This window comes from Carcharhinus amblyrhynchos, chromosome 13 (assembly GCF_965287045.1).
Source record: "Carcharhinus amblyrhynchos chromosome 13, sCarAmb.v2.hapA, whole genome shotgun sequence".
NCBI classification, from domain to species: Eukaryota; Metazoa; Chordata; class Chondrichthyes; order Carcharhiniformes; family Carcharhinidae; genus Carcharhinus; species Carcharhinus amblyrhynchos.
This window is the reverse complement of record NC_137336.1, coordinates 11,997,956-12,024,063: the sequence shown is the minus strand read 5'-3', so window position 1 is coordinate 12,024,063 and position 26,108 is coordinate 11,997,956. Positions and strand designations below refer to the sequence as shown.

At 45.2% G+C, this 26,108-nt stretch overlaps 1 protein-coding gene across 1 annotated transcript; it reads right to left on the bottom strand.

Moving 5' to 3' along the window:
• Positions 1-7,841: 7,841 nt before the first annotated feature.
• Positions 7,842-22,850, bottom strand: npy7r (neuropeptide Y receptor Y7). Its single transcript, XM_080201043.1, has 3 exons — positions 22,769-22,850; positions 21,365-21,523; positions 7,842-9,030 (listed from the first exon to the last, which is right to left on the bottom strand). Exons 2-3 carry the CDS (start codon positions 21,391-21,393, stop codon positions 7,842-7,844), a joined length of 1,218 nt encoding a protein of 405 aa, XP_080057169.1. The 5' UTR covers positions 21,394-21,523; positions 22,769-22,850.
• Positions 22,851-26,108: the final 3,258 nt, after the last annotated feature.

The following is a 26,108-nucleotide window of genomic DNA, read 5'->3' as shown; positions in this document are numbered from 1 at the left end:
CCGTACCCCAGTGAGAGTCAGTGCGTGTGGGACCCATACCCCAGTGAGAGTCAGTGTGTGTAAAACCCGTACCCCAGTGAGAGTCAGTGTGTGTGGGACCCGTACCCCAGTGAGAGTCAGTGCGTGTGGGACCCGTACCCCAGTGAGAGTCAGTGCGTGTGGGACCCATACCCCAGTGAGAGTCGGTGTGTGTAAAACCCGTACCCCAGTGAGAGTCAGTGTGTGTGGGACCCGTACCCCAGTGAGAGTCAGTGTGTGTGGGACCCGTACCCCAGTGAGTGCCAAGCCAATTTGCTCCAGGTGATATCAAGAAATGGCTCAAGGCACTGGACACAGAAAAGGCTCTTGACTCTGACAATATTCCAAACATAATACTTAAGCCTTATGCTCCCAAACTTGTTGCACCCCTAGCCATGTTGATCCGGCACAGTTACAACACAGACATCTACATGACGATGTGGGAAATTGCCCAGGTATATCTGGTACACAAAAAGCTGGGCAAATCCAACCCGGCCAATTACTGCCAAATCAGTCTACTCTCGATCATCAGTAAAGTGATGGAAGGGGTTATCGACAGTGCTCTCAAGCAGCACCTGCTCAGCAATAACCTGTTCAGTGACGTCCAGTTTGGGTTCCACCGGGGTCACTCAGCCTTGATTCAAACATGGGCAAAAGAGCTGAACTCCAGAGGTGAGATGAGAGTGACAGCCCTTAACATCAAGGAACCTCAGCAAAACTGAAGTCAATGGGAATTGGGGGGAAACTCTCTGCTGGTTAGAGTCAGACCTGGTTAATTGCAATGGTTGGAAGTCACCAATCTCAGCTCCAGGACAACACGGCAGGAGTTCCTCAATGCAGCGTCTAACCATTTTCAGCTGCTTGGAAGCAGCACAGTGGCACAGGGGTTAGTACTAGTGCCTCACAGCACCAGCGACATGGGTTCAATTCCAGCCTCAGGCAACTGTGTGGAGTTTGCACATTCTCACCATGTCTGCCCTGGGTGTGCCAGTTTCCTCCCGCAGTCCAAAGATGTGCCAGTTAGGTGGATTGGCTATGCTAAATCGCACGTTAGTCTTGGAGGGCTAGCGAGGGTAAATATAAGGGGTTATGAGGATAGTGCCTGGGTGGGATTGTGGTCAGTGCAGGCTTGATGGACTGAATGGCCTCTTTCTGCACTGTAGGAATTCTCATCATCAGGGATTCTATGACCATATGTCCTTCCTTCCATCATAAAAGTCAGAATTGAAGATATTCGTTGATGACTGCACAATGTTCAGCAGTATTCAACTCTTCTCAAAGACTGAAGCATCCACGTCCAAATGCATCAAGACCTGGACAATATCCAGGCTGGGGAACGGAACATGCAGAATTAAGAGTTTACATCAGGAGCTCCCAATATAGACGTAACTCCGATTTAACATCACGTGATTAAGTAACCACAATCTGTGGGAATCAAGTGTAGAAAGACATTACCATTCCAACTGATGGCAAGGCAGATTCCAGAGCGAAACCAGGCTTGATAAATCCTAAATTTTATTTTTAGAACCTGTGCAGGGAAGTTACTGAACAAATTCACAGGAGTCTGCACAAAGAATAAAACATTTATTAATCAAGCAAAATGATCAAAATTACATCAGACAAAAAAGGTAGAAAGATCTCAATTCAAACACAAGAAAATGATTCAAATTTGACGTCAAGGCAGCATCTGACTGAGTGTGACATCAAGCAAAACTGGAGTGAATGGAAATCAGGGGGAAACCCTCCATTGGGTGGAGTCATATCTGGCACAAAGGAAGATGTTGTAGTGGTTGGAGTTCAATCATCTCAGCTCCAGGACATCACTGTAGGAGTCTCTCAGGGTAGTGTCCTAGGCCCAACCATCTCTATTTGCTTCATCAATGGCCTTCTCTCCATCATAAAGGTCAGAAGTGGGGATGTTCACTGATGATTGCACAGTGTTCAGCACCATTCCCCACTCCGCAGATACTGAAGCAGTCCATGCCCAAATGCCGCAAGAGCAGGGCAATATCCAGGCTTGGGTTTATAGGTGGCAAGTAACATTTGTGCCAAACCAGTGACAGGAAATGGCCTTCTCCAAAAAGAGAGGGTCTAACCATCACCCCTTGTGGATAGCATATTGGCACGGTGGTTAGCACTGCTGTCTCACAGCATCAGGGTTCCAGGTTCAATCCTAGCCTCGGGTCACTGTCTGAATGGAGTTTGCACAGCCTCCCTGTGTCTGCATAGGTTTCCTCCGGATGCTCCAGTTTCTTCCTACAGTTCAAAGACGCGCGGGTTAGGTTGACTGGCCATGCTAAATTAACCCTATCGTCAGGGGGATTAGCAGGGTAAATATAAGAGGACAGGGTCTGAGTGGCATTGAGGTCAATACAGAATTGATGGGCCAAATGGTGTCCTTCCGTTCTGTAGGGATTCTCTGATTGAATGGAATTACCATCACTGAATCCCCCATTATCAACATCCTGATGTTGGAAATGAAACTGAATTAGCCACATGAATATCGTGGCTACAAAAGTCTGGGATTCCTGCACCAAGCAACTCACCTCCTGAATCCCCAAAGGCTGTCCACCACCTACAAAGCTCAAGTCAGGAGTGTGATGGAATACAACCCACTTGGCTGGTTGGATGCAGCTCCAACAACACTCAAGAAGCTCAACACCATCCAGAACAAAGTTGATTAAAACTCCTTCCATACATATTCATTCCTTCCACCAGCAATGCACAGTAGCAGCAGTGTGTACCCACCTACAAGAAGCACAGCAGGAACTCACCAATGTTCCTTAGGCAGCACCTTCCAAACCCATGACCTCTATTAACTAGAAGGACAAAATCAGCAGATACCTTGGAACATCACTGCCTGGATATACCCCTCCAAGCCACTCACCATCCTGATTTGGAAATACATTGCTGATCCTTCACTGTCGCTGAGTCAAATGCTGGAACTCCCTCCCTAACAGCATGGCAGGTGTTCCTAAATCACGCGGACTGCAAGGTTTCAAGAAAGCAATTTGCCACCTTCTTAAGAGCAATTAGGGATGAACAATAAAATGTGGCTTAACCAGTGATGCTCACCTCCCATGAAAGAATGAAAAAGAATCTGAAGGATCCAAATCCAGGGTACATGTTTGTGGAACACTGGAGCCCAGGAGCGTTTCATGGTAGCAGCATAGAGGGAGCTTTACTCTGTATCTAACCCTGTGCTGTACCCGTCCTGGGAGTGTTTGATGGGGGACAGTGCAGAGGGAGCTTTACTCTGTATCTAACCCCATGCTGTACCTATCCTGGGAGTGTTAGATGGGGACAATGCAGAGGGAGCTTTACTCCGTATCTAACCCCGTGCTGTACCTGTCCTGGGAGTGTTTGATGGGGACAGTGCAGAGGGAGCTTTATAAGTATCTAACCCCGTGCTGTACCTATCCTGGGAGTGTTAGATGGGGACAGTGCAGAGGGAGCTTTACTCAGTATCTAACCCCGTGCTGTACCTATCCTGGGAGTGTTTGATAGGGACAGTGTAGAGGGAGCTTTACTCAGTATCTAACCCCGTGCTGTACCTATCCTGGGAGTGTTTGATAGGGACAGTGTAGAGGGAGCTTTACTCAGTATCTAACCCCGTGCTGTACCTATCCTGGGAGTGTTTGATAGGGACAGTGTAGAGGGAGCTTTACTCAGTATCTAACCCCGTGCTGTACCTATCCTGGGAGTGTTTGATAGGGACAGTGTAGAGGGAGCTTTACTCAGTATCTAACCCCGTGCTGTACCTATCCTGGGAGTGTTTGATAGGGACAGTGTAGAGGGAGCTTTACTCAGTATCTAACCCCGTGCTGTACCTATCCTGGGAGTGTTTGATAGGGAAAGTGTAGAGGGAGCTTTACTCAGTATCTAACCCCGTGCTGTACCAGCTTCAGGAGAGTATGAATGGACAGTGCTATCTCTCATGGGAGAGCCTGTGATGAGAAAAATAAAATAAAGTGACACAAACCAAATAAAATTCAAGTGATGGTGCACATAAAGAAAATTTAATATATTGACAATACAATGACATGATTCGTAAAACATTGAAATAATCTCAAGGTCTGATAAACAGTTAATGTTTTAACACAATTGGCACTGGAACAGTGAATCAAAGCTCTGGTATAGAAGTAACAGGACCTTTTAGAGCATCTGCTCACCACAGATCCCAGCTGGAATACAGCACAGAGGAACACTGATCACTAGGAATGGGTGGCCTTATCATGGCTTTTGCCACTGGATTTATAAACCAGAGAACACAGGACAGAACCTCATCACAGCAACACTGAAATTCAAGTTCAGTTTTACAAATAACTGTGGAAAAAAAAGTTGGCTCTTGGGAAAATTGATTGTGAAGCTGTCAGATTGACATAAAAATCCAATCCCCATATTCATTAGGGAAGGCAATTTGCCATCCTTAGCCTACATGTAACTCCTGACCCACACCAACGAGGTTGAATCCTAAACCCCTGCAAAGTGGCTGAGCAAGAGATGCAGTTTGTACCAAATCTGCCGTCAAGATTACTGGGGTGGCAATGGTGGCACAGTGGGTGACAGTGATTAAACTGCTGCTTCACAGTGCCAGGGACCCAGGTTCGATTCCCGGCTTGGGTGACTGCACATTCTCCCTGCGTCTGCATGGGTTTCGTCCGGGTGCTCCAGTTTCCTCCCACAGTCCAAAAGATGTGCTGGTTAAAAGCACTGACCATGCTAAATTCTCCCTCAGTGTACCCGAACAGGCACTAGAGTGTAGCGGCTCAGGGATTTTCACAGTAACTTCATTGCAGTGTTAATGTAAACTGACTTGCGACACTGATAAATAAATAAAATAACAAAATAAATAATAACAAAATACCAACTTTACCAGCAACAATTGATACCTCCAGCATGAAGTAACGAGAGGCAGGCACCCTGACTGTCCAAACACATTGGGTAGTTACGCCCAAGCTGCGCCTCTCACCCCAGCAGCTACAATTCCTCTCTCCATCAATTGAGGTTCTTGTCCTCTGATAGAAATTCAGAATTACAACTTGGTGGCGTCCATCTCCGAATCACTGGCCCTTTGGCAGGCGTTGAATTCTCTGGGGTCACAGCTGAGAAAGCAGCAGAGTTTCCACCACTGATCTCAGCTACACAGGCAGCGGGGTGGGGAGCAGAGGGCAAACCAAGTCGTATCTGTCCCCGTGACCAAGCTTCCTCTGGCAGGAAGTGGATACCATTCCTCAGGGAGAAAGATCACCTGAGCGATCAGGAGCTGTGGAAGTTTGTTTTAGCCCGAGGATTCAGGATTGGATTTGGTATTTTTATAGCTTTTTTTTATTAAGTTCTGTGATGCGAAAATTGCATCTTCATAAAAGTCAGCAAATATAGTGGACAACTAGTTCTCTGAAAGAGAATGCAACGCTTTGGATGATATACACAGCAGGACCCAATAACCATTATTGAACAATGCCAACAACTTAATTACAACCCTTCAATCAATTTAACACTGCAGCTTCAGAACTAAAGAAAAATGAAGATTGAGAGAAGGCTAACTGATGCATTGAGCAGAATCTCTCATTGCATGTTTGGAGGTGGAAGAGGTGTTTAACTGGGTCACTGTTTGTGTGGAGTTTGCACATTCTCCCCATGTCTGTGTGGGTTTCCTCTGGGTGCTCCAATTTCCTCCCACAGTCCAAAGATGTTTAAGTTAGGTAAACTGGCCATGCTAAATTGCCCATTACTGTCCCAAGATGTATAGATTAGGGGGATTAGTGGTGTAAATACATGGGGTTGAGGATAGGGCCTGAATAAGATGCTCTGTTGGAGAGTCAGTGCAGACACAATGGGCCAAATGGCCTCCTTCTGCACTGTGGCTCTCCACGGGTGATGGAAGCAGAGGTGTTCAGTGGTTTAAGTCAGAAATTGACGGCAAACCTGAGGGAAATTGAAAAACTACAGAGATTGAGTGCTATTAGGCTGATTGGAAGCAATAAATTGTCCCTAAATTAGTTTCCCTCAATGTGGATTACCATAAAAACAATAGATAAGGGTCATGGGTGGAGTGGGGGACTGATAGTATTAAAATGGCAGCGCGGGATTGTTGGGCCGAAGGGCCTGTTTCCCGGGCTGTTTTTGTTCTTTGTTCTTTGAAATGGGGCTGACTGGATGTCTCTATGAGTTAAGAGTAGAGGTTGGACAGGCTTGGGTTGTTTTCACAGAGCAGAGAAGACTGAGGGGTGACCTGATTGAGGTGTTCAAGATTATGAGGGGCATGAACAGGGTGGATAGAGAGTAGCTTAGTTAAAGTTAATTTATTAATCACAAGTAAGGCTTATATTAACACTACAACGAAGCTACTGTGAAATTCACCTATTCCAGCGCCAGTTCAGTCAATGTAACTAACCAGCACATCATTCGGACTGTGGGAAGGAAACCGGAGCGCCTGGAGAAAACTCACGCAGACACGGGGAGAACGTGCAAACTCCACTCAGACAGTAACCCAAACTGGAAATCGAGCCAGGGTTCCTGGCGCTGTGAGGCAGCAGTCTAACCACTGTACCACCGTGTCGCCCACTGTATTACACATAAGTGCATTACAGATCAGTTGAAGGTCAGTCATGAGAGGACACAAGTTATCAGTGAGGGGTGGGAGGTTTAGGGGGGAAATTTGAGAAAAAAACCTTTTTTTTACCCAGGAGATGGTGACAGTCTGGAATGCACCATATGGGAGGGTGGTGGAGGCAGAATGCTTCACATACTTTGAAAAGGAACTGGATGAGAACTTGGCACATCATAACATTCAAGGCTATGGGCCAAGTGCTGGCAGATAGGATTAGGTGGGCAGATCATGGCATTTCATGCTTCAGTGCAGACACAGTGGGCCAAAGGACCTCATCTGCGGTGTAATATTCTGAGATTCTACCGAGAGTTTCACCCAATGAATTAAATGAGTTGTTTTGTGTCATAACGGCTACTCTTATCGCTGAGTTGGATATCGACACTCTTGGCAGGCGAGAATAGAGTTAAACGCTCCTCAGGGGGCAATCAGGACAAGCAGAGCTCTATAACTCTCCTAGACTCTTGAGGAAATAACCAAATTGTTTCCTCCGCTGACCATAGTGGCTTACCTGTGACAACAAAGGAATGGAGCTTGCAGAGCTCACTCTGCCAAGGGGTTGGTGAGGGAGGGCAAAGAAAATGGGTACTGTGGATATGGGGGAGGGGGCATCATGCAGGATGTCAGGAGAGACATAGAGGCAAATAAAGACAATGGCTTTTGAGACGTCAAGCTTAGCAGCTATCAGGTTGTAGGAAAAAGGGCAATCTGAAGGTAAGTGTGTGATTTATTTGGAAGATAAAATACATTTCACTGCTGAAGCCAGAATAATAGCATTCAAAATGGTATCAATTACATAGGATTAGGGGGATGAGGGGGCAAGGGGCAGAGTAAGATGCTTTTTCAGAGAGTTGGTGCAAACTTGATAGGCCAAATGGCCTCCTTCGGTACTGCAGGGAAAATATGGGTCTAATTGTCAAAATCCTGGAACTCCATCCCAATAACACTGCTGGAAGTACTACAGTGGCTCAGGGAGGCAACTCACCGTCATTTTCTCAAGAGTAACTGGGTTCAGGTGCCAACCTTTCAAATGATGCTTATCCTTGTATAAAAAAAAAGACAGATCGATGCCAGGGTGCAGTCAGGGTTACTGAACACATTACTCCATTAGACTATTCCAGCTTCATCGGACAATATCAAATCACTGACCAGGAGAGAATTGGAAGCAGCCAGTCCACCAATACCTTTCCCTGTACAATAGGTGAACCGGCCGCTACACGCGTGTGGGTGGGTGCCCATTTGCGTCCCTGTAACCGCTAAGGCTGCCATTGTGAGCTTCCACCCGAAAAGGGTGCAGCCTCGCCTTGACTGACGTCTCCATGTTGAGGTGGTCCGCATGGTGGTTGCAGCGGAAGAAGTGGATGAAACCATTGCGATAGTTCTTGTTCATCCAGCCGTACAGCAGGGGGTTGGCAAAGGTCGAGCACATGGCCACCACGTGGAAGATGCTGTAGAGTAGCTTGTACTCGGTGAACTGAAAGAGGCGTTTGTCCAAATCGCTGGCCAGCTGGAAGGTGTGCAGGGGTAACCAGCACACCGCAAAGACCACCACAACCATCACAAGCATTTTGGTTGTCTTCCTCCGTCGGTAATGGCTGTCACTCCGTGCGCACGGGCTAACGTGGTTCTTTAACTTGATCCATATTCTAATGTAGGCGTAACTGATGATTCCCAAAGGCAGCACGTACTGCAGGATGAACATTGAGAGACTGTAGATGGTCCCGTCTCGAGTGTTCCCACTGGGCCATTTTTCAGAGCACACCACAATCTGCAAGTTGATCGGCTGCAAGTCGATGATCTTGTATTCTCGGAAGATAGCCAAAGGTCCAGCAAGGATAGCCGACACCAACCAGGTCATGGAAATGGTGACAAAGCTGAACTTCTTGGAGATCCGGCTGTCTAAATGGAAGACGATGCATCGATGGCGGTCCAAGGCGATCACTGTTAGAGTTAGAGTGGACACGTGGACACTCAAAGCCTGGGCGTAAGGGACCAGGTGGCAGAGGACAGCTCCGAGTTTCCATTCGTCCAAGAGAGTGTAGATCAGGGTGAACGGCAAGCAGAGTGTGTCCACCATGAGATCAGCCAAGGCCAGGTTGGCAATGAAGAAGTTGGTGACAGTTCGCATGGTTTTGTACTTTACAATCATGTAAATCACCAGGGAGTTTCCCACCAACCCCAGGAGAATGATCAAAGCATAAGCTGCAATGAGAGTGATCTGAACACTCAGCAGCTTGGTACTCTCGGCCATGGGCGGGTAGGCCTTGTTTTTGGATTGACCAATGGTCATCGAGTGCCACTCACTGGAGATATTCCATTGGCTCCCCTCTACAATCTCTGTGCCATTGCCCGCGCTGCTCGGATGCATCGTGAAGGGTTCTGAACTGACCTGGTACTGCCCCCTGTAAATAATAAGGACATTGTTAGAGTTCAGAACAACTGACACAAAATTTTGAGGTGGGGAATCTTGACTGTCAATTAGATTTCATTCCTTCATACTTTAGCTCAAAATCTAATTGTGGCCACACGCATAGAATGGGTGGTAAAGAAGAAATGCGGATGGCGCACTTGCCTTTATTGGCTGGGCAATGGTGAACAAGAGTCAGGATGTCATATTGCAACTTTATAAAACTTTGGTTAGGCCGCATTAGAGTAGTGCATTCAATTCTGGTCAACACAGTACAGGAAGGATGTGGAAGCTTTGGAGAGGGCGCTGTTACCAGGATGCTGGCTGGATTAGAGGGTATGAGCTGGACAAAATAGGGTTGTTTTCTCTGGAACGACAGAGGCTGAGAGGACACCTGGTATGAGTCCATAAAATTATGAGGGGCAAAATCTTTTTCTCCAGAGTTGAAATGTTTCGTATTAGGGGGCATGTACTTAAGGTGGGGGAGAGTTTGGGAGTTCAAAAGAGAGGGCCAAGATTTTTTACACAGAGAGTGGTAGATGCCTGGAATATGCTGCCAGGTGGTGGAGGGGGCAGATATGATACGGCTGTTTAAGGGGCTTCTAGATAAGCACGTGGGGGGAAAGGTACGAAAGGGTCCAAAGGGGTGATTTTTTCCGTACAGAGGGTGGTGTCTGGAACAAGCCGCCAGAGGTAGTAGTAGAGGCAGGTACAATTTCGTCTTTTAAAAAGCATTTAGATAGTTACATGGGTAAGATGGGTATAGAGGGCTATGGGCCAAATTGGGACTACTTAGTGGTTAAAAAGGGTAGCATGGACAAGTTGGGCCAAAGGGTTTATTTCTATTCTGTCAATCTCAATGACTCTATAAATATGGAAGGAAGAGAGGGATATAGACCAAGGGCAGGCAGAAGGGACTAGTTTAATTTGACGCAACATTCTGCACAACGTTGTGGGCCAAAGGGCCTGTTCTTGTGCTGTACTGTTCTATGTTCTATTCATTAACTTGTTGGACGTGTTAAGTACTATCACTACAGTGAGAGCAATCAGTGAACAATGGGACTGCCAAGGATGGAAATATAAAAGCAAAATACTGCAGATGCTGAAATCTGAAAATGCTGGAAAATCTCAGCGGGTCTGGAAGCAACTGTGGAGAGAGAATAGAGCCAACGTTCTGAGTCTAGATGACCCTCTCCAGAGATGGAAATGAGGTGGGTCAAGACTCAAATCTGGTACAAATTGAGGAATAAGCCAATAGAAAGATTCCATTTAAAAGAGAGAGAAAACAGACAAAAGGGAAAAGAGGCAAAGTAAATAAAACTTATAAATTTGGATCTTATAAAATCTCCAACAATTTGCCCAAACAGTTCAAGTAGCTCCCATTTTAGACCAGACATTATTATCAATAATTCTCATCACAGAAGAAATATTTAAGCTGTTAATTGCCAGATTTAACTTTCTCTGGTGTCTTTAACGGGCAACTCATTATAAATTTTATTTTTTAGTTTCATTTGTGGGAGATGGACGTCACTGGCTGGCCAGCATTTATTGCCCATCCCTAATTGCCCAAAGGCTGTTGAGAATCAACCACATTGCTGTGGCTCTGGAGTCACATTTGCGCCAGTCTGGGTAATGACAGCAGATTCCCTTCCCTAAAAGGACATTAGTGAACCAGATGGGTATTTCCCCCCCCCAGCCCAAAACAATTGGCAATGGTTTCATGGTCATCAGTAGATTCTCAATTCCAATTTTTTTTTGTTGAATTCAAATTCTATCTGCCATGGCAGGATTTGAACCCGGGTCCCCAGAACATCAGCCGAGTTTCTGCATTAATAGTCCAGTGATAATACTACTAAGCCATCGCCTCCCCTGAAATTTAGCAAATTCTTCAAAAGCAGCAGGGAGACCAAGGGCAAGGTGTCATCTCTCCAAAGCAAACATCAGGTCCACATGAATTGACCAACAAGTGCTGAAGATCTCTGCTCACAGAACATCTCTGTCTGTCAAATTTGGACATATATTGGCCATTCCTTCATTGCTAGGTCAAAATCCTAGCACTAACCTACTTTTATTTTGTTTACTTACTAGTGTCAGAAGTAGGCTTCACTGCAATGAAGTTATTATGAAAATCCCCTAGTCACCACACGCCAGCACCCGTTCGGGTACACTGAGGGAGAATTTGGCATGGCCAATGCACCTAACCAGCACGTCTTTCAGACTGTGGGAGGAAACCCATGCAGACATGGGGAGGATGTGCAGACTACATATGATGTAGAGATGCCTACATGTGGACAGTGACCCACGCTGGGAATCGAAACCAGGTCCCTGGCGTTGTAACAGCACTGTGGGTGAGTGATCCCACAGCCCACAGTCCCCTCTGATACAAAAAGATCGCCTACTACCATCTTCTCTTGGGGCAAGAGGGACGGACAATAAAGAGTGGCCTCGCCAGTGACACTCAGAATGCGTGAAATGTCAAAAGCATTGCCAGAAAATGGTCCAAACTGAATATTAGATTGAGAAGCATGTGCTTATGTAACATTTTTAATGGTATGAAGATAATTTATGCAGGAATACAACAATAAGTACAGCTGAGATAAGAACCTGCTGAACCAGAACTCATTATCACAGCTCTTGAAAAGGCTACAAAGTGCTTCACCGGAAATTAATTGCTCTGAAATGCAACAGTTTGGAGTGGTGGAAACAGCAACAAGATGAGACGACCAGTTTATCTGGGGATTTTTTTTTCCACCAGTCAGACAGGTTGAAGGAGCAAAATTTGATCAGTCTATCAGGTGAGATCCCCTCCTTCCAATCATCTCAGAGGCTGCAGAGTGAAACCGCCAGCAGATTTACAAAAAAATAATGAGCGGAATTAGAAAATGGAGGATACTCCAGCGCAAGTGCCCCCAGCAAATAATTACACTGTACCTGAATTTCTTTCATAGCAACATAGGAATTAGGAGAAGTAGGTAATTCAGTCCTTCGAGCCTGCTCCACCCCACCATTCAATCATCCAACTCAATAGCCTAATCCTGCTTTCTGTAGGTAACCTTGGATCCCATTTGCCCCAAATGCTATATCTAGATACCTCTTTAATACATTCATGGCTGATCTCTCCTTGGTCTCATATCCACGTCCCCCACCTGTTCCCCATATCCCTTTAACCCATTTTATCTATTTCCTTCTTGAAACCACTTAATGATTCAGACTTCCCCCGCTGGAAATTTTACCAGCACGTCCGCCCCAGATTCAGGGCGGGCAAGGCTCGCAGAACGGCATTCTCCATTGGCCGTGGGCGGGCATATTCCGACACAGTGGGGCAGCGAGTTCCACAAATTCACCACCCTCTGCGGGAATTCTACCGCCTCGCCTGCCACGGAATCATAAGAACATAAGAAATAGGAGCAGGAGTAGGCCATCCAGCCCCCCGAGCCTGCCCCGCCATTCAATAAGATCATGGCTGATCTGTCGCTGCTCAGTTCCACTTTCCCGCCCTCTCCCCATAACCCTTAATCCCCTCTCCTATCAAAAACCCATCAACCCGCGTCTTAAAAATATTTAGCGAGGCAGCCTCCACCACTTCAACGGGCAGAGAATTCCAGAGATTCACCACCCTTTGAGTGAAGAAGTTCCTCCTCAACTCCGTTCTAAACCGCCCCCCCTTTATCTTGAGGCTGTAAACGTCCATTGAACTTGGGCAGGAATTTCTGGTCTTCTGCAAGCGAGACTGTAAAATTCCACCCGTAGTTCCTCCTCATCTCAGCTTTAAAATCTACTGCCTCTCAACTTATACCTGGGAATTCTTGTTCTAGCTAGGTCGACATTTACTTCAACAATCCCTTTTAGTATTTTATATACCTCGATCAGAATCCCTCTCATCCTTCTAAACTGCAGCAAATATAAATTTATTTAACTTTAAAGTTTAATTATTGTCACAAGTAGGCTTACATCAACACTACAATGAAGTTACTGTGAAATTTCCCTAGTTGCTACACTCTGGCTGGCACCTGTTCAAGTACACTGAAGGAGAATTTAGCATGGTCAATGCACCTACCCAGTACATCTTTTGGACTGTAGGAGGAAACCAGAGGAAACCCACCCAGACACAGGGAGAATGTGCAGACCCCACACAGACAGTGACCCAAGCCAGGAATTGAACCCTCGTCCCTGGTGCTGTGAGGCAGCAGTGCTAACCACTGTACCACTCCAAGTACAAGCCAACACTTACACAAGTCTATCGACTCTGGTCTCCAAATGCCAATCAGCAAATGTAATGGGCCTACCCCTACCCCGCCCCTGCCCAGGCTACTGAGCTCAATTTTCTACAGTTACAATGATCCAAAACAGTTGTAAAATTAAGTCCAGCATTTTAATTATAGGAAACCAGACATTTTTCTGATATTTTGCTGCTACGTTTTGAGTGGTTTGTTTTTATTTTCTCCTCATTGAAACCTGATCTATATTTTATGTTCCTCTTGATGCATTTGGCCAGCTCTTTAGGTCACATTAAAAATGGAAAAGCCTCTTGTGTTGCATGCTAATTATGCAGATGTCATGGCTTAAAACTTTCATATCCACACTTAACAAAGATGTATCTGGGCACATTTGATACTTTCCTTGAGGCACTTGTAGCGAGGGGGATTGAATATAAAAGTAGGGAGGTCTTGCTGCAGCTGTATAGGGCATTGGTGAGGCCGCAACTGGAGTACTGTGTGCATTTTTGGGCGCCGCACCTGCGCAAAGATATTTTGGCCTTGGAGGGAGTGCAGAGGAGGTTTACTCGGCTGATACCGGAGTTGAGGGGGTTGAGCTATGAGGAGAGGCTGAATAAACTGGGCTTGTACTCATTACAGTTTAGAAGAATGAGGGGAGATCTCATTGAGACGTATAAGATGATGAATGGGATGGATAGGATAGAGGTGGAAAGACTCTTCCCGCTCAAAAAAGACAGTAGGACTAGGGGGCACAGCCTCAAGATAAAAGGGGGGCGGTTTAGAACGGAGTTGAGGAGGAACTTCTTCACTCAAAGGGTGGTGAATCTCTGGAATTCTCTGCCCGTTGAAGTGGTGGAGGCTGCCTCGCTAAATATTTTTAAGACGCGGGTTGATGGGTTTTTGATAAGAGAGGGGATTAAGGGTTATGGGGAGAGGGCGGGAAAGTGGAACTGAGCAGCGACAGATCAGCCATGATCTTATTGAATGGCGGGGCAGGCTCGAAGGGCTGGATGGCCTACTCCTGCTCCTATTTCTTATGTTCTTATGTCGTCAGAGCCCCTTTTCATTTATACACTCAGTTTCAATTTTCGGAATATATTCATATCAAAGTGGCAGGAAACTTGGATGTAAATGGACTCCAGAAAATGGGTCACAAATGGGCAGAATTTCCAATTCTACTGCCCTATTTTACAATTGACCCTAGTGTCAGGAGATTAACAGGGTAAATATGTGGGATTATGGAAATAAATGGGGTTATAGTCAATGCAGACTTGATGGGCTGAATGGTCCCCTTCTGCATGTTGCGGTTCTATTATTCCATCCCATTCCCATCATCAATCAAGAACAGGTCGATCAAGTTTCACTGAAGGTTCAGAAAACTGTTTTTACTTTGTAAAGATGTGATATAAAATGATGAATTGTTAAATATGAGAAAGATGACAGTGTAGATCGAAGATTAAGGTGATGCAGCATACATGCATCAGAATGACATCAGGACTTAAAAGATTTTGATTATGAGGCTAGGTTGCCTAGACCAAGGCTTACACATGGACACACAAAACAGGAGCAGAAGCAGAGGAGGCAATGGCACAGTGGTATTATCGCGAGACTATCAACTAATGTTCTGGGGACCCAGGTTCAAATCCTGCCATGGCAGATGGTGGAATTTGAATTCAACAAACAAATATCTGGAATTAAGAATCTAAAGATGACCATTGTCAATTGTTGGAAAAACCCATCTGGTTCACTAATGTCCTTTAGGGAAGAAAATCTGCTGTCCTTACCCAGTCTGGCCTACATGTGACCCCAGAGCCACAGCAATGTGTTGATTATCAACTGCCCTCTGAAATAGCCTAGTAAGAATTCAGTTCAAGAGCAACTAGCGACTGGCAATAAATGTGGGCCAGTCAGCAACACCCATGTCCCACGAATGAATAAATAAAGAATAGGCCATTCAGCCCCTCGAGCCCGCTTCACCGTTCAGTAAGACAATAGCTGATCTGTCTATGTTGCTAATTTCACACTTCCATCTACTCCCTCACAACCCTACATTTGATTCCCTTGTCTAAGAAAAACATATCTACTTCCACCTCAAGAATATTTAGTGACCACCGTCCCTACCGCCTTCTGAGGCCGAGAAATCCAAAGTCACACAGTGGTTAGCACTGCTGCCTCACAGCACCAGGGACCCAGGTTCGATTCCTGGCTTGGGTCACTGACCGTGCAGAGTATGTACGTTCTCCCTGTGTCTGCATGGGTTTCCTCAGAATGCTCCAGTACCCTCCCACAGTCCGAAAGATGTGCTGGATAGATGCATTGGCCATGCTAAATTCTCCCTCAGTGTAACCGAGCAGGCACCGGAGTGTGGTGACTAGGGAGTTTTCACAGTAACTTCATTGCAATGTAAGCCTGCTTGTGACACTAACAAATAAACTATACCCGAGAAAACACTTCACCTCACCTCTGTCCTCAAATGGCCACCTCTGATTTTAAAACAGTGTCCCTTAGTTCTGGGCTCACCCACAAGAGGAAACATCCTTTCCACATCCTACTTGTCAAGACTATTCAAGATCTTAGACACTTCAATCAAATCACTCTTCTAAACTCCAGTGGGAACAAGCCTAGTTTGCTAATCTTTCCTCATATCATTTATATTCCTTGAACATAAACAATTATAAAGATGCTGTAATTGAGGCGTTTAAGGTGATTAAAACATTTGATGCATAATACAGAACTTTGAGAGCTAAGGAATGAGATCATGATGAACTTCATCATACAAAGGGTTACTGAAATATGCAACTCCCCAGAAAAGGGTTGTGGAGGCCAGTGAGGGAAACAATTGAAAATGATAAGGGTGGGGCTCGTTGACTTTTTTGCAATGAGGGCGAGAGAACCAAAGCAGGTCAAAATACAGATCAGCCAAATCGAATGAAGGAACTGGTTCTGCAATGTTTCCCCCTGTTTCTATATAACATTTGGGGGTGTTTGGTACTAAACGACTTCCAGACCAAATGCCTCACGTCATTTACACAGACTAGACCAGAGTGACACCATCAAATCAAAGTGCAATTTGCCACAACTGACTCATACATTCAGAAACACTGGGGATTGCTAACACTTTTGTTTTGTGGGTTTTAAATGATCTGGAATTTAATCCCTGTTGTTACTTTCGACAATATATTATCACAGAATTTGCTGCGGGTAAGAATTGAACCCATTCATTTCTAAATGTTTCGGTGGCAAGTTGCTGAAGGTGTCATTTAAGATGATTAGATAATTAAAGTGATTAGATAAGATTAGATAAGCAATGCTAAATTATCTATTAGTGTCCCAAGATGTGCTGGTTAGGTGGATTGGCCATGCTCAATTGTTCCTTAGTGTCCCAAGATAAACTTCGATAAGAGGATTAAAAAGGGACAAGACGTAAATCTATCTCACCCAGATGGTGGAAACTGCCTGAAATTCATCATTTCAAAAGCCCAACTAATTCAAAAAGATATCTGGAATTACACCTGAAGTGTTGCAACATGCAAGGCTTTGGATCGGGTGCTGGGAAGTGGGATTAGAATGAGTCACTAGTTTCCTTCCTTTTCTTTTAGCAGTGCAAACATGATGGGCTGAATGAACTCATTTTCTGCACTGTAGCCTATAGCTCTGTACTTGAATTGATAACGGAGCAGTGAGGGAAAGCAGGTACCCAGAAGCTGAATCCTAGAATCCCTACAGTGCAGAAGGTGGTCTTTTGGCCCATTGGGTCTGCACTGACACACCATCAGAGCATCCCACCCAGGTCCATCCACTTGCCCCATCCCTGTAACACCATACTTTCAACCCAATCACAGATCTTTGGACGCTAAGGGACAATTTAGCATGGCCAATCCAACTAGCCATCACATCTTTGAACTGTGGGAGGAAATCAGAGCACCTGGAGAAAACCCATGCAGACGTGGGAAGAACATGCAAACTACATACAGTCACCCGAGGCCAGAATCAAACCCGGGTCCTTGGCGCTGTGAGGTAGCAGTGCTAACCACTGTGCCGCCCAAAACTGAACTGTGCAACTCCTGAACAAATCAGATAGAAAGGGTTGAAAAATAAACTGCAAGAGCTGAGATGGAGCGTAAATACAAATCAGATACAGAAAGTGAAAGAAACATTGGATTAACAGCAATCGAAAAGTAACAGAAAGGAAAAGCAAAATGCATTGAAGAATTGTATACTTGCTACTTTTAAAATCAATTAATTAAAACTAATCAAACAATTACTATTTGGAGGAATGATATTTGCAATAGTCAAGTTCCATTACTGGAGAGGTTGTTTGACCGTAATTACCAATTGTCACATTTTTAAAACAGTGCTAGTGTTTGAAATGTCCAGCCTGAGCTTTGTGTGATGGATTCATTCTGTATCTACAGCTCAAGTATAGTAACTGCACACCCTTCACTGTGTTTTAATGATAAGCCAGATAGGGGGATGCTGCCTTCACAAAGCTCGTTAAAAAGCAGTGCGTCAAAGCAATTTTGGGATCCTGGTGGCTAAGTGCACAAATCTCCTCGCAAAAAGGTAGTGTACACACAAAATGTCAAACACCATAAGCCTCAATGCTTTAAACAATGAAATCTGGGCTGTTTGTCAACAGATCTGCCCATTTGAATGCATTTGCACAGAATCCACAAAGCCCAGAGCTGGAATTGCCCCCACATTGTGAGAATGTCAGAATCCATCCCATCAGCCAGCATTCCCATCCGTTTCTCAGTGCACTGAGCCGAAAGTGAATGGAAGACGCAGAAATATGATTCCCAGCTAAGTGGAGTTCTCAGAAATACCAGTTAACCAGTCTGCGAGGACACCAGCCTGTGCTAATCAGTCAGCAGTGTGGAGACCAACCCAGGTTAATGCCAATCCGCTGGCACCGCAGACACCAGCCGGCACCATGATTCCAGCTGGGGCCAGGCAGTTTTGGCAGTGTGGGAAGCTAATTGTGCGTGTTTAACTTGTGACTGTGGCAGTTCATGGGGTCGTAAGCCAATTGCAATCAGTAAAAAATTGAATAACAACGGAGTTTAGTATCCACTCTGATTGGATAATGTGACTGAGTAAACTGTCACCTGTGGAATAAATTCACTGGCTGGGATTGCGATTCCAGACTATCGCTTGTTTCAACATCCCCTTACCAATCAGGAATCTCTGTCTTAAATACATAGTATCCCGAGAGTACAGAATGAGGCCACTTGGTTCATCAAGTTTGTACCGACCATAATCCCACCCAGGCTCTATTCCCTTATCAGCACACATTTGCCCTGCTAATCCCCCACACACTATGGCCATGCTAAATTGACCAATCAACCTGACCCACACATCTTTTCACGTTTGGGGGTGGCGGGAGGGAAACCAGAAAACCCGGAGGAAACCCACACAGACATGGGGAGAATGTGTAAACTCCGCACAGACAGTGACCCAAACAAAGAATCAAATCCTGGTCCCTGGCGTTGAGAGGCAGCAGTGCTAACCACTGTGCCACCAATTCAATGACCTAGCCTACACCGCCTTCTGTGGCAATGCATTCCACAGATTCACACCTCTACTCCTGCTTCACATCCTCCTCATCACGGTTCTGTTGGGTTGTCCCTTTATTCTGAAGCTGTGCCTTTGGATCCTAATCTCTGACTAATGGAAACATCTTCCCCACGTCCTTTTCTATCCAGGCCTCAGTATTTCATAAGTTGCAATGAGATTCCCCTCTCATCCTTCCAAACTCCACTGAGTACAGACCTAGAGCCCTCAAACGCTCCTCATACATCATTCTTGTGAACCACCTCTGGACCCTCTCCAAAGTCAGCACATCCTTCCTTAGATATGGGATCCAAAATTGCTCACAATATTCTGAATGTGGTCTGACCACATATATGATGAACAGAAGGATGTGCACTGATCCCACTGGATGTTAACCTAGAATTCCAGTATCCATTCCAGAATTTTCCAAAGTGGGATTCGAAACCAGCAACTTATAACTCAATAGATGCGAAGCTCAGGATTGGCTCAAAGAGAAATGGGAGGAGTTAAATGGATCAGAAATGAAACTTGTATCGACAACCTAAAGAGATAAAGTTTTTAAAGCTTTAAAGTTTATTTATTAATGTCACAAATAGGTTTACATTAACACTGCAATGAAGTTACTGAAAAAATCCCTAGTCGCCACACTCCAGCGACTGTTCTGTTACACAGAATTTAGCATGGCCAATGCATCTACCCAGCACGTTTTTTGGACTGTGGGAGGAAACTGGAGCACTTGAAGGAAACCCATGCAGACATGGGGAGAACATGCAAACTCCACACAGACAGTGACCCAAGCCTCAGGTCCAGAAAGCAGTAAAGGCGGCAAATGGCATGTTGGCCTTTATAGCGAGAGGATTTGAGTATAAGGATCAGGATGTTTTGCTGCAATTGTATAGAGTGTTGATGAGGTCACGCCTGGAGCAGTGTGTGCTGTTTCGATGTCCTTATCTCAGGAGAGATGTCAGAGCTTGGGGATCATAGTTTGAGGATAAGGGGTAAACCTTTTTAGAACTGGGGCGAGGAGAAATTTCTTCACTCAATGTGGCGAATGTGTGGAACTCACTACAACAGAATGTAGAGAAGGCCAAAATGCTGTCTGATTTAAAGGAGAAATTAGATATAGCTCTATGCGCTAAAAGGAACAAGGAGGAGGGGGGAAAATCAGGATAGTGAATTTGATGATCAGCCATGTTCAAAATGAATGGTAGAGTTGGCTTGAAGGACCAAATGGCCTATTCCTGCTTCTGGTTTCTATGAGAGTCAATCCCGGGTCCCTGGTACTGTGAGGTAGCAGTGCCCAGCACTGTGCCACCGTGATAGAGGTGATGGGGCTGGGGTTGGATGAGAAAGTGGGATGGAATCAGGGATCATTGAATTGAAATAAAGAAATACTGATTTTGGTCAAGAAAAGGTAATGGGAAGGCTCGAGTTGTAAAGAAAAAAAATCTGAGGGAGGAGGTTCCTTAAAGAGATAAAAAAGCAAATTATTGCAGAAGCTGGAATCTGAAACAACAGAAAATGCTGGAAATCCTCAGCAGGTCTGACAGCATCCGTGGAGAGAGAATAGAGCCAATGTTGAGAGTCTGGATTATTCTTTGTTAAAAGAAACCTGGAACTTCCCAGAAGCTATAAAGAAAGATTAAACATGACAAATGAGCTTTCAAGGAAGAGTTAACAGACAGCCAGAAGATAACTGAAAAAAGGAGTAAACATTATGTTACACATTAAATTAAACAATTAACTTCTCATTATTCACCAGCCTTTCATTCTCTGTGGAGGATTTCAGAAGCAGGACTGGACTGCATTGAGCTAAACCCTTCAAGAATAATGTCATAAAAGACTTATTCACAAAAGAAAGTGTTAGAATTCTCTCCCCAGCCTCTACAAGCTGCTGAGCTTGGGTAGGTCAACTGAATATGTCAATGCCGATGGACCAGGGGGTGCGTGAATGGAATGTCGATACATAGTTATGATCCAACTGAAAACAGGTGCAGGTTTGAGGGACTGAATGGCCCCCTCCAGTTCCCCCCAGGATGTATATCCTTCCCTTTCTCCCTGAACTGACCACATGGCAGGGCTGAAGGATGGGGTGCAGGGGTTTCAAGTAACCCCATAGGAATCCAGCCTGGATTTGGTGAGATTTCATAACATCTCGCCTGCCTCTTTTCTTTTAAACACTCAGAATCATACAGTGCAGGAGGAGACCAGTCAGCCCGTAACGTCTGCACCAACCACCATCACACCCAGGCCTAGCTCGTCCCCCTGACACTAAGGGACAATTTAGTACGGCCAATCCACCTAACCTGCACATCTTCAGACTGTGGGAGGAAACCGGAGCACCCAAAGGAAACCCAAGCAGACACGGGGAGAACATGCAAACTCCACACAGAGAGTGACCCAAGCCAGGAATCGAACCCAGGTCCTTGGCGCTGTGAGGCAGCAGAGCTAACCATTGTGCCAGTGTGCTGCCCATTGTGAACTATCCCTTCATATCTAAATCACAAATTCGCACTGGAAATAATTCACAAGTTTTTAAATGAAATAACAAGTTCTTACCAATTCCCCAGCTCTGTCCAGATGCACATCACTGATGGTCCATTCCCATCCACGCACTGAGGGCTACTGAGGTTGCAAAGCTGCTACCAAGACTAAACCAGGCTGGGCTGGAACTATTCATCTACCTGTTTTCGGACTGGGCTGGAGAGTTATGCAGCACTGGGAAGAGAGAGAGCGCACTCACATGCCATTTGTCACCACAATTAACATTAAAACACTCTCTTTAGCACAGACGTGCTAAATTGCCCCTTAATGTCCCAAGGTGTATAGCTTAGATAGATTAGCCATGCTAAATTGCCCCTTAGTGACCAAAGATGTGCAAATTAGGTGGATTAGCCATGTTAAATTGCCCTTTAGCATCCCAAGACATGTAGGTTAGATAGATTAGCCATGGTAAATTGCCCCTTAGTCACCAAAGGTGTAAATTAGGTGGATTGGTCATGTTAAATTGCCCCTTACTGTCCCAAGACGTGTACGTTAGATGGATTAGCAATGCTAAATTGCCCCTTAGTGACCAAAGATGTGCAAATTAGGTGGATTAGCCATGTTAAATTGCCCTTTAACATCCCAAGACATGTAGGTTAGATGGATTAGCCATGGTAAATTGCCCCTTAGTCACCAAAGGTGTAAATTAGGTGGATTGGTCATGTTAAATTGCCCCTTACTGTCCCAAGACATGTATGTTAGATGGATTAGCAATGCTAAATTGCCCCTTAGTGACCAAAGATCTTAAATTAGGTGGATTAGCCATGTTAAATTGTCCCAAGAAGTGTAGGTTAGATGGATTAACCATAATAACTGTATGGAGGTACAGAGATAGGGCGGGGGAGAGGGCCTGGGTAAAGATGCTGTCAGAGATTCGGTCCGGATTCAATGGGCTGAATGGCCTCCTCTGCGTTGTATTGCTTCTATTATTGCCAATTGGGATTTTTTTTTCCCTGCTGGGTTAACCTGGGCAGCCACTCAAGGAGCAGATACGGACAGAGTCAGAGTGAAAGGGCCACCACTCTCCAGAAGAGCCACTTCCATCCGTTATTAACCCGAAATTCCGCTTCAGTTTAACCGCGGGGGGGTGGGGGCTGGCAACGAAATCGCACCCAGCCACTGCCTGGGGACGATCAACATTGGCCGTGAGATTTCACTGGAGGTTTGTTTCTGATCTGGAAGATGCAGAGGAGGAAATAATAACCCTCCCTCCCGGGGATCGAAATTGTAGGCGAGGATTCCAACTGCGCTCCCAGATCTCCATTCATAATTCCATCAGCAACTCAGGAAACTCCAGCTCACAACATACATCTCATCTGCCTCTCCGTTTTACACACACACACCCTCTATGTGAGCTATCCCTTGTATTGGAAATAATTCACAAGCTTTTCTTTTTAAAATAAAGTAATAAGTTCTTACCAATTCTCCAGCTCTGTCCAGATGCACATCACTGGAGGTCCATTCCACTGGGGGGGTTTGGGAGACAAAGTTGGGAGCTGCTGAGGTTGAAAGGCAAAACCCAGAGAGCCAGACTGGGCTGGATTTGGGCTGTTTTAGACTGGGCTGGAAGGAGTTATCCAGCACTGGGAGAGAGACAGACAGACAAGACAGTCTGAACACTCAGATCACACTTGCTCCCACCACTTAAAGCACCCTCTTTAGCACAGACACTGAAATATCTGGGATTTGTTTTTAAAAAAGGAAAGAAGCTTTTTTTAAAAAAAAATTATTTGTTTTTCAGGCCAATCTGACACTCAGCTGTGTACAGACTCCAGCCTCATGAGCTACCCCATCGCCCAGTGAGTGGATTGCTTCGCCTAAGCTTATAGCGGGAGAGCGAGAGGGCGGAGTTTCAATTAAAAGGGAGTTTTTAACATTCATGGTTTCATACACATATATCGTTCTCCCTCTCTATCTCTCACGCCCATTACAGTCTGGCTGTCCCTTCACACACTGCTTTAAAATATAATAATCTGCAACCCTTGTAAACAAAAATGCTAATTTCCAAAGTCATTAACTTCCCCAAGAGCAACTGTAATTGAGACAGGTTCTGTACAGAGGGCACACTTTCCACACTGTTTATGTTTCTGTTTCCGCCGGTTCATTCATCGGTCCCTAAAGTGGGTGGATATTGGATTCACTTCAGGATGATTTTGAAAGGTCACTAAGTGATCCACAAACAACCCAGCCTCCCCCCTCCCCCACACCAGCCCCAGTATAAAAGCAGACAGACAGCAGACTAGGAGCTGCTACTGTTGATAGAGGTGCGCTTTAAGCTTCAATATTTATTCAGCATTATTGCCTCCCGTCGTAAAATAAAGAATCACCACGGACGGAAACGGCGCAGGAGAGGCCGCTCGGCCCATTGGATCTGTGCCCGCTCCTTACAAAGCACTTATAACCCTCACTCCCCCTACTCTCTCCAACATTTTCTTCAAGTGTACATCCAGTTCCCCATTTGGATGTCACCACTGAGTCCTCTCCCGCCCCCCTTCCCAGCTCCTGCACTGGCTGGGGTGCATTATTGACCCTAATAATCACATTTTAATTTGACGTTTTTAAGTTTACTTTGTACTTTGATTTTGTTCGATCTGTTCCCCTTCCTTTTGAGGAGCTGCCCCTTTTACTTTGTCCGAAGTTAATTAGAGTTTGTTTGTTTGGTTTGACCTTAAAAGACGCCCAGCTCCAGCACTCCAGTTCCCTGATCTTTCGGGTCGGTCTTTTGAGTCAAACCAAGTAAACAAACTTAAATTACGTTCGGACAAAGAAAAAGGGGGCAGCTCCCCAAAAGGAGGGGGGAACGACCCGAACAGAAACAAAAGGTACAAAGGAAACTTAAGACACGTCAAACGGGCACGGAAGCAGTTCCCTGGAATGGTTTTATCACCCATCTAGCTGGCTTTGCCAATTAGCACAATTCTCTCCCCTCCCTCTCACCGCTGGGAATAATGTCTCCTCTTTTACTGGGTCAAACACCATCATCATTTTAAACCCCTCCATCAAATCTCCCCATAAAGGAAGACAAGAAGTAAAGTTTATTTATTAGTCCCAAGGCAGCTTGCATTTAGTCAGAGGGAAGAACTGAGAGAGATCAATATTAGTAGAGAAATGGTGCTGGGACAATTGATGGGATTGAAGGCAGATAAATCCCCAGAGCCTGATAATCTACATCCCAGAGTGGTTATGGAAGTGGCTCTAGAAATAATGGATGCATTGGTGGTCATCTTCCAGGATTCTATAGACTCGGGAACATCCCCTCAGATTGGAAGGTAGAGAATGTCACTCCAATATTCAAAAAGGAAGGTAGAGAAAAGAAAACAGGAAATTATAGATCAGTAACCTTAACATCAGTAATACAGAAAATTCTCAAATTCATTATTAAGGACTGTATAGCAGAGCATTTAGAAAGCAGTAGCAGGATCAGACAGAGTCAGCGTGGATTTATGAAGGGGAAATCATGCTTGACAAATCTGTTGGAATTCTTGGAAGATGTAAGTAACAGAGTTGACAAGGGGGAATCAGTGGATATAATATATTTGGACTTTCAGAAAGTGTTTGACAAAGTCCCGCACAAGAAATTATTGTGCAAGATTAAAGCACAGGGGATTGGGGGAAGTGTAGTGAGATGGATAGAAAACTGGCTGGCAGAGAGGAAACAAAAAGTAGGAATTAATGGCTGCTTTTCAAATTGTCAGGTGGTAACTCATGGGGTGTCACAAGGATTGGTGCTGGGACCCCTGCTATTCACAATATATATTAACAATTTAGGTGAGGGAACAAAATGTAGTATCTCAAAGTTTGCAGATGATAGCAAGTTGTGTGGGGGATGAACTGTGATGCAGATTCAGAGATCTTTCAGAATGATCTGGACAGGTTGGGTGAGTGGGCAAATCAATGGCAAATGCAGTATAATTTTGAAAATGTGAGGTTATTCACTTTGGAAGCAAAAACAAGAAGATTGCTACCTGAATGGCTGTAAATTGGGAGAGGGGAGTGTGCAGCAGGACCTGGATGTCCTTGTGCACCAGTCACTGAAGGTAAGCATGCAGGTGCAGCAGGTGGTACAGGAGCAGGGATGTGTTGTTGCAATTATAGGGGGCCTTGGTGAGACCACACCGTGAATATTGTGTGCAGTTTTGGCCCCCTTTTCGGAGGAAGGATATTCTTGTTCTCAAGGGAGTGCAACAAAAGTTTACCAGGCTGATTCTGGGGATGGCAGGACCAATGTAGGAGGAAAGATTGACTAGGTTAAGATTGTTTTCAATGAAGTTCAGACAAATAGTGGACATCTCATAGAGGCTTACAAAATTCTAACAGGACTAGACAGGATAGATGCAGGGAGGAAGTTCCTGATGGTGAGGGAGTCCAGAACTTGGGGTCACAGTCTGAGGATTCAGGGTAGACCATTTAGGATGGAGAGTGGTGAGCCTGTGGAATTCATTACCACAGGAAGTAATTGATGCCAAAACATTGAACGTACTCAAGAGGCGGCTGGATATAGCCCTTAGGGTGAATGGGATCACAGAAAGGTAGAAAGCAGGATTAGGCTTTTGAGTTGGATGATCAGCCATGATTGTGATAAATGGCGGAGCAGGCTCAAAGGGCCAAATGGTCTTCTCCTTCTCCTATCTTCTATGTTTCTATGTTACCCCCGTAGGAGTCACTGCAATGCAGTTACTGTGAAACTCCCCTAGTTGCCTCACTCCAGCGCCTGTTCGGGTCAATGCACCTAACTGGCATGTCCTTCAGACTCTGGGAG

Bases quoted from the DNA above. Each gene is read 5' to 3' on its own strand.
- npy7r (XM_080201043.1), bottom strand. From the start codon at position 21,393: ATGTGCATCTGGACAGAGCTGGGGAATTG. The intron at 9,031-21,364 runs GTAAGAACTTGT...TATTATTTACAG, and splicing joins TGGACAGAGCTGGGGAATTG to GGGGCAGTACCAGGTCAGTT.